The sequence below is a fragment of the Zea mays genome, chromosome 5, assembly GCF_902167145.1.
Source record: "Zea mays cultivar B73 chromosome 5, Zm-B73-REFERENCE-NAM-5.0, whole genome shotgun sequence".
Lineage (NCBI taxonomy): Eukaryota > Viridiplantae > Streptophyta > Magnoliopsida > Poales > Poaceae > Zea > Zea mays.
In genome coordinates, this window is record NC_050100.1 from 210,561,719 (window position 1) to 210,570,639 (window position 8,921).

Consider the following 8,921-nt stretch of genomic DNA (forward strand, 5'->3'; position numbering starts at 1 on the left):
TCAGCAGGACGCGCAGTATAAATGATAAAAAAAGTTCATATCCGTAGCTTGGCCCATCAATCATGTCGTGGAGAAGAAGTGTATTACATGTGTATTACAACTGCAGTACATGGGGCATCAATCTATGTATTAGAACAACAACATTTCGAATAACCGACTTTAATCCGAAACGAATAATTTGGAGCAGATGCCACGACGGTTTCATAAATAAATAGTCTGTAAGGCACAAACCGTCTAGATAACCATACAACAAATTGTCTACTCTGTTGCTGTAGTACATAAATATTGTGGTATTTTTCTCAGAATAGTATAACACATATTTATACATAAATTATTATGGTATTATATGTTTCCGTTGCAACGCACGAGCACTCACCTAGATATCGACAAAAACTTGTGTGATATGTAAACGCAACAGATAATTTCCCTTGATAATGTTTTCTACACGGATTTTTCATATTATAGTGATGTTTGTCGTTCTGTATCAATGTTTCATACAAATCTTTTACTTCTGTCGCAACGCACGGGCACATACCTATAACAATACAACACACATATGTACATAAGTTATCGTGTTATTATACGGTTCCGTTGCAACGCACGGACACTCCCTTAGTAAAGTAAAAATTAAAATAGCCGACGAGTTAGAGAATACGACAGAGGAACTGTTTTGGACAGCCTTCATCAAGCACCGTTGAACTGTAGCAGGGAAGCGAACCAGGCGGCAATTTTTGGCTGTACGAGGTATAGTATACAAATAAAATATAGCTTTATTTTGAACGATGAGCCCTCTAATTTTATTCTTGATTTTTTGACAAATAATCCAATGTCTTTCAACCAGTAATAAAACTCGCCGAAATGAGCTGGGTTCACCTAGCGCGCCAGCGCCCAGCGGGACGCGAAAGCCCGGGCCCATCACCATAGGCAATCACAATTCCCTTTCCCCTCGCCGCCGCCTCGCTCTCTGCCTTTTCCACCTCCCCCATTCCCACCCGCCGATTCACTCACCTTGGGGCCTCACGCGGTCGCGCCTCCAGCCTCCCCTACCCCTACTCCCCTCGCGCCCAGGGAGGAGCCCGAGTCGCGGCGAGCGAAGATTCCCTCCGATTGCTCTCCTCCTAGAACTTCCGATCGGCTCGTGATGGCCATGCAGCAGCACGCGGCGTCGGCGTCGAGCTCCAGCTTGGGGCTGCACCTTCTCGCCTCGCCCTCGTCCATCAGGGAGGCCACCCACACCAAGGTTTTCGTGGGCGGGCTCGCCTGGGAGACCAGCAGCGACAGGCTCCGGCGCTTCTACGAGCGCTTCGGGGACATTCTCGAGGCCGTCGTCATCACCGACCGCCACTCTGGCCGCTCCAAGGGATACGGATTCGTCGGTGCCTCTCGATTTCACTCCTTTTTCGCTGCTAATTTTGCTTCTGTGTATGTGGCGTTCCCGTGCGTATGTGCGCGCGCGATAGATGTGCTGCGACGACTTGTGTACGTGTAACTACTTAACTGTGTTGATTTTTGCTCTCCCTTCTTCCACAGGTGACATTCCGTGAAGCCGAGTCCGCGAGCAAGGCCTGCGAGGACCCCACGCCGGTGATCGATGGCAGGCGCGCCAATTGTAACCTGGCATCTTTGGGTCGAGCCCAGCATCCCGTGCCCCCTGGTAATGATATATCCTTCTACCCCCTACCGATCTGGATTATTAGTGTAAAAATGCGGTTTCTGAACTGAGTTAATTAACTGCATCATGGTGCAGTTACTTAATGTGGAGTGTGGAATTGTATTGCACACTAATCACACAAATTAAGAAGATAACGAGTAAGCTTTCTTAAGTTGATACTTATTTAGCAACTGACTGGAGCTGTCTTTCAATTAAGAAGAAAGAGTTCTTACCTTCAAGTGTTGTCGTCTTACATTGGTTACCACCTCCCAACTATTGATCAAACATAAAGCGCTACTGATCAAGCATTTGTGTTAACAGAAGTACCTATATTTTAATTGTGATTGATGCCCGTGGGCTGTGGTGTTCATATATTTACATACTGCTATTACTACTACTAGTTGAAGGGCGGATCTGGTGCAGTGGTAAGAGCTGTCTCATTGAGTTACCAAGTCACGGTCCGAAGCATGACCCCACTCACGTGGCCATGTGGGAGCCTTCGACACTGGGTCTGCCCTTTATTATTACTACTAGTTACATCATGCTTATTCTCTGAGGTATATGATGAGCCAAATTAGTTCCTTCTGGTTGCATAAACCCTCACTCTTATGGAAATTACCATGTTTATATGTGTTTCAATGTTGGCAATAACAGTATGCATTTTTAGGGCGGCCAAGATCAGCTGGGTCCTATTTGGGTGTCCCAGTTCCAAAGGCCTTCTATTTAGGGGGTTACAGCCACCACCGACCGTTTCCACTTGGGTACTACCAAGGATTTCCTGTTCCCCAGTACAGGTAAGATAATTTATGGCATCATTTGTTAGTTTTCCAATGTAACATTCTTTGTGACAAAACGTTAAAAATGTCCTGCACTTACTTTTGGAGAGTATATCTGATAATACGGTGTTTGCTACTTAAATTAGCTTGTACATATGGTATCTCCCCTTTCGCATGATGAAATAATCTGATCCGACCATGCTCATGGAACACGATATGACTGTTTGAAAGCCAATAGAAATACATTCAGTTGGTTTTTTGCTTTTGCAGTTACCCTTCATATGGGACCGAATACATCTATCCACAGGTTGAAGCCTTAAAAGCTATCAGCTTTTATATATTTGTGCTGCATAAGACAGTTACACAAATCTTTGCCTATTCTGACAGATGTTCTCTTTGTAGGGTACATTAAACTCATATTCCGGTCAGCAATATCTTCCTATTTATGGAGTCTCAGCTGCAGCGAACACATCCAACCAAGCATTTAGCCAGCTGAGTCCATCCGTTTCCGGTGGTGGCAATGGTTATTTGTCGGTTCATAGTTACAACGTGCCTGGAAATCAATATGTGCAGCTCACTGGATCCAACTTCAGCGGTGCATCACCAACCGCTCGACCTTCCATTCAGACTTCTTTTTTAGTAGGTAATGTGGTATTCATACCATGCCGCAGTATAGTAGGACCTGTGTATTCTAAAGAAACTATGACATGCTTGGTCCCAGGGGCGGACCCACGTTGAAAGTAGTGGGGGCACAGGCCCCTGCTCAATTTTTTGGTTTCAGTGGACTTTTTATGTTATTTGGTGTAGCTATAGAGCTTTATTAGTTAATAGACCTTCACTTAGGCCCCTACTCAGAATTTGGGCTGGGTTCACCCCTGTTGGTCCCTTCTAGAAATCTGGAAATTATTTAAGGTTCGTGTCATATTTGTGCATCCTTGGTAGTTTTTAGTTTCTGTTCAATGTCACATGCTCTTCTATCCATCATGTTTGTTCTTAGGTTGGGCACATTTTCTTCGGGCCAAGATTATAGATGTGTTTTCTAAATTATATCATTTTATGATGAAATATTTTCGTTTATGAATAAGTTCTTTATGTTCACAAATTCTTTGTTTTACTAACTATACGTCTATACATAACAAACAAGATCTTTCATTCCTTTTGTAACAATTTTCGAGCTAATTTCATAAGGTCCAGAAAGATCGAAAACACAGAAACATGCTTGGCATATGCAGATCATTGTGTGTTTTTTTTTGCATTCCTAGGGCTTATATTATTGATTCTCTACCATGTGACACCAGCCTCTTAAAAATGTTCCCTTGTCCAGTCGTCCTTAAGATTACCTGTACATATATAGGTAGTGTTTGTTTATTTGAGTTGAATAAGTCACATTACTCGGACTACATACACTCAGTAGCCAAGGTAATCATCACGCAAACACAAATGAAACTGTAGACATTTCTTTATGTTTCTAGATTTGAGATTTCTATTTTCTCCATTTGTGAATAATCACGCATTAATTGGCTTCTGCAGCAACACCCGTTCCTGCACATCCACACCTAATAATTCCAGCCCCCTCACCCCAGTTTACACAAGCTAGTGGTTCAGACCAAAGTGCAAGTTGAACTGTGCATCCAAACATTTGTACCTTGAGGTTTGCTTTTTTCTGCTCTGTTACCATCTTGTTTTCTATCTGACAATTAGGTTACAACTGACTTCAGTGTTTTGGTTCATGGCAGGTACCCTTAGATTGCAGCAGGACTAAAAAGAGCAGTGTTGCTGTATTCACAGCATTTGTTCTTGCCTGGCAAGCAATCATCCTTGCATTCATAAGGTACAAACCTTGTCTTATCTGGTTTCTGTCCTTAATACCTAGTTTCATGAATATATATATTTTTATTTTGCATTTTGTTCTTTGTATGCTCACTGCTGTGCTCCATGTTCTGCTAAAATACCGAGCTAAGTATTGCTTAAAAGAAAAAATAAAGGGAGAAAAGCTCTTATTACATGAAAAGTTCTTCAAAAGCAAGAGAAAAGGACATGAAGTCAAAGATCTTCTTACAAGCAGTAAAATCATTCTGAAGCAAAACCAAAAGTGCATCCTTTGTATCAAACTTAATTAGATTGCTATATTGATTGATAGATGCCCTGCAAAGCTAAATGAACCTTAATTGTATCGCCACTAGAATGGAAAACTTTTGCATCAGAACTGTGGTTCCTGTACCATGATGCGGATCTTCATTGTTTTTTGCCATTCTGTTTTGGGATGTTTCTTCCTTGCGGTCTGACTATTACTGATAGGTTATGTTTGTCATGGAAAAAACACAGGTTGTCGTTATCATGGTCAACAGATGTACCTGGAAACCATGAAGTTGCCCCTATGGATGGGGCAAGTGATCCAAGAGTAACAGTTGCTCTTGCAGTTTCGCTCAGTTTAAATCGCAAGCGTGATGGAAATGTAGCTTATGCTGGAATGGAGTCCAGCATATGTAAGATGGATTAATCCAATGGAGATCAGCCTTCAGGTGATTGTGCATCTGAAAATTCGTGTTGGTGTGTGGTCCCTAGTCCCAGTCACCGTGCACAGGGTCTGATGATCAAGAAGTGTGTCCTGTCCTGTACAAGTCTGCAGTCATCAACTCATCACCCCGTTGTCTGCATGACTAGGGCCTGTTTGGTTTGGTGTCTAACTTGCCACACTTTGCCTAACTTTTCTGTCTAAGGTTAGTTTTTCAATTCGAAGGACTAACCTTAGGCAAAGTGTGGCAGATTTAGCCACCAACCAAACAGCCCCTACATTCATCAGCGGTCAGCCTTTGGACCAAACTCTGGAAGACCTAGCTACTCTCTTTTCCTGAGAGTTACCAGTAAGTGTATCCAGTTCTGTATGCAGTCATCATCGTGTTGTTTACACCACTGGGTTGTAGCCAGTGATGATATGATCATTCGTCTGTACCAAATTTTTATTGTTGCAACTAAGGTGTGATCTAGCGTGTAGTGCTCTGTGTTTGGTGGTTTCAAGTATAGAGCGCTTCTCTTGTACTTCAAAATAAACCCGTTTACCCATGATGATGCTATATTTAGTAGATTTCTCTTCTGATTATGCTTGTCTCTTTACCAAAGCATCTCTCGGATAGCTATGGCATAAAAGGCTTGTACATGTTTGAATGAGCACACTTATCAAACAATAGAGGTTGTCTTCTTTCATTTGTTTGATTTGAAAGTCGAGGAAGAAAGTAAGCTCACCAATCATTGACATTTCAAACTCATTCGACATCAACTCAACAAATTACTTGCAATGACAATCATTTGTCATCAACATAAACTTGACAAATAGAAATACCAGCGTTATGTTTCTTGGTAAATAGTGTGGTGTCGACAATAATAATCTTGAAGCCCCTCTCAATAAGTCGCGAAGACGCTCATACCAATCCTTTAGAGATTGCTTTAGTCGATATAGTGCCTTAGATAATCTGTAAGTATGATTAAGATATCTACGGTCTTCAAACCCGGAGGGGGTTGTTCAACATATATAAGTTCATTTATGAAGCCATTTAAAAATATACTTTTTACATTTATTTATAATTTAATGTCAAAGCAGGATGCATATGCAAGAAGGATACGGATGGCTTCAAGTCGAGCAACCGGTGCAAAGGTCTCTCCAAAGTCCAAGCATTCAATTTGAGAGAACTCCTTTACAACTAGCCTTGCCTTGTTCCGCACAATTACCTCTTGACCATTTTGTTTGTTTCTAAACACCCACTTTGTTCCAATGACTCTTGCATCGTGTAGAGGCTTCTCAAGGGTCTAGACTTGATTCTAGATGAAGTTGTTTAATTCTTCATGCATAACATTCACCAGTCTGGATCCTGTAGCACCTCATCTATACAAGAACACAAGAAATAAAGCAGTGATGTTCAATAAATAAAGCATTTTTTGAACAAGAAATAACCCCTTTTGAAGGATTCCCAATGATGAGATCTTGTGGATGTGATTGTAGTAGTGATGAATTTCTTTTCTCAACCACTTGGTAAAAAGATTTTGGAGCATCAACATCTTTGGCTTGTACCATTGCTTGAGCATCAACATCTTTCTCATGATACATTTGATAAAAAAGGCATGCTGATATCTTGCACCTCATATTCATCTTCTTTTGGTTTGATAGCTCCAATTGACATATTCTTCATAGCTTCCCTGAGTGATTTATCACCTACATCATCAAGAATTTGAAGCGCTCCTTAAGAGTCATTAGTCTCATCAAATTTCACATCATATGTTTTCCACCACGCCAGTGGCATATGATTGAATACTCGATATGCTTTGAATTTTGATAAATAACCAAGTCAGAAACTAATGTCACATCGTCTTTAAAACTTCGCTAGGTGATGACGTTTCTTGTAGATGTAGCATTTGCATCCAAACACTCGAGGAAAGAGACATGACTTTTCCCATTTAGCAGTTCATAGGGAGTCTTCTCAAGTAACCGGTGAGGAAACAACATGTTTGATGCATAGCAAGCAGTGTTGACAGCCTCGACCCAAAACCTCTCTAGTGTGTTATACTCATTTATGGTTCTTGCAAGAGTGATCAAGGTTCTATTCTTTGTTTCTACAACTTTATTTTGTTAAGGTGTATATGTTGCAGACATTTCATGTTTGATGCCAATTTCATCACAATATTCATGAATGTTGGTGTTTTCAAACTCTTTTCAATTCACTTCTGATTTTCTTGATTTTGCATTCAAATTCATTTTGAGCATTCTTGTCAAACTTCTTGAAGATTGATGCAGCCTCAGACTTGCCATGAAGAACACCCATTTTGAGCATTCTTGTCAAACTCTTGTTTGGTAGACCTAAGAATGTTACTTTGACCTTTTCATTTGCAACTTTTTTAAGCACATAGTGGGCATTATATGCAAAAGGTGTTTAGTGCTTTGGCAATGGAGTTGGTGATGTGGCTTTTCAATTGTGAGCAAAGTGTCATTCTTTACCATACTCATAACACTTGATGAGCTTTGTATTTTGCTTAGTCTTGTTTTGTTGCTTTTTTGGACAAATGAATTGTATCCAATACCACTCCTGTTATTTTTCAAGACTGTGTTCATGAGGAGCTCATTTTAGAGATATTGACCCTTGTTAAATTTTTGCATACTAGGGACAAGATGTTCTTTCTCAAGCTTGACTTTCTTAATTTATTCTCTAAGCCTCTCATTGTCCATTACCACTCATTATTAAAGTCATTGCTTTCTATGTCAATTTTTCCCTTGGTGGTTCCATCAGTCAAGTACTTTTTTAATTTCTTGTTCTCTAGTGTCATGACTTTAAGTTTCTCAACAAAATCATCATGAAGACTAGATTGATCAACATTGCTCAATTAATCACATGAGGTTGCTACATCAAGCTTAACAATAGGGTTAATAGCCTCATGTGTATCAAAAGAGAAAAGCTCATTTGCAACAAGGAGATTATCATGATCAATTTTAATTTTTGTGTAATCTTCTTTTATCTTGACAAGCCTATCTTTTAACTCTCTATTTGCTTCACTTAATTTTTCATATTTTTGTTTAGCGTCTTTAAGGGAGGTTTTTAGCTCATTTCTAGTAGATGGCATAGTTTTGCTTTCTTCCATCATTTCCTCACTAGCTTTAACAACTGTGTCATACTTGGCAGTTAAGAAATCATTTTCATCATTTAGCTTATCATATTTAGCTTTGGACTTTCTAATGATTTGAGTGTATTATTTAAGCAAGTCAGGTAACTCATCATAAGTAAGGGAAGCATATTTGTCGGCGTTTCGGACCCGGGGGGGTCCCTGGACCGACGAGTAAATTTGTCGCTGCATGCGCCCGGTGCGGACCGAGGCCTCCCGCATGAGTCGGGAAGTCGTTGCGTGATGCTCCGGGGGCACCCTTGCCTTCGGGAGGCAGAGCTTTCAACCCGTCGGACTGCGTCATCCTTCAGGAGATTCTTGAGTTCTCCCTGGATACGCCGCCCCTCGGTGGTGGATGGCTCCAGCAATGCTCGGAGTAGTATTACCGCTGCAGCGAGATTCTGGCCGACTCTGCTGGAGGCTGGGGCAGCCTTGCCCTAGCATCGTCAACGATACGACGCTGGATGTCCCAGGCCCGACGACGCGCTTCTCCGGCGTGCGCTCGGCCAGCCCACTCCTGCTCGATGTTTTGCCGGAGCTGCACAAGTTGCCCTGCTTCCTCGTCGAGCTTAGCATGCATCTCGCGGATTTGCTCGAGCTGTGTGTCCTGACCCCCAGCAGGGACTGGGACCACAGCTAGCTCCCGCGGGATATCAACGCGAGAAGCAGGCCCAGGGGGATCGTCATCCTCCGGCATACCAAGGCGGTTGCCTTCGTCGTGACCCTCTAGATCGACGTGGAAACATTCGCGACTTGGGCCACAACCCTCGTCGTCAAGGCTGTGGCCATCATCAGAGCAACCGGATAGACAGTAGTCACACGCGATCATGAAGTCTCGCATGGCACTG

General features: G+C 41.9%; 1 protein-coding gene and 1 long non-coding RNA gene across 3 annotated transcripts; one reads left to right on the forward strand and one right to left on the reverse strand.

Moving 5' to 3' along the window:
- Window positions 1-880: 880 nt before the first annotated feature.
- On the forward strand, window positions 881-5,527 carry LOC100284337 (uncharacterized). 2 transcript variants are annotated; one of them, XM_035968074.1, is made up of 8 exons: window positions 881-1,372; window positions 1,531-1,654; window positions 2,319-2,445; window positions 2,698-2,734; window positions 2,830-3,070; window positions 3,958-4,078; window positions 4,146-4,258; window positions 4,753-5,527. In XM_035968074.1, the coding sequence occupies exons 1-6, from the start codon at window positions 1,142-1,144 to the stop codon at window positions 4,047-4,049; spliced, it is 852 nt and encodes a 283-aa protein (XP_035823967.1). In that variant the 5' UTR covers window positions 881-1,141; the 3' UTR covers window positions 4,050-4,078; window positions 4,146-4,258; window positions 4,753-5,527. The 2 variants fall into 2 exon arrangements, with proteins under 2 accessions (XP_035823967.1, NP_001150704.2); NM_001157232.2 differs by having other exon boundaries at window positions 990-1,372; window positions 4,164-4,258; window positions 4,753-5,397.
- Window positions 4,787-6,878, reverse strand: LOC109939999 (uncharacterized). Its single transcript, XR_002262527.1, has 2 exons — window positions 6,048-6,878; window positions 4,787-5,897 (listed from the first exon to the last, which is right to left on the reverse strand). It is a non-coding gene; the product is annotated as an uncharacterized lncRNA (long non-coding RNA).
- Between the last annotated feature and the right edge of the window lie 2,043 nt (window positions 6,879-8,921).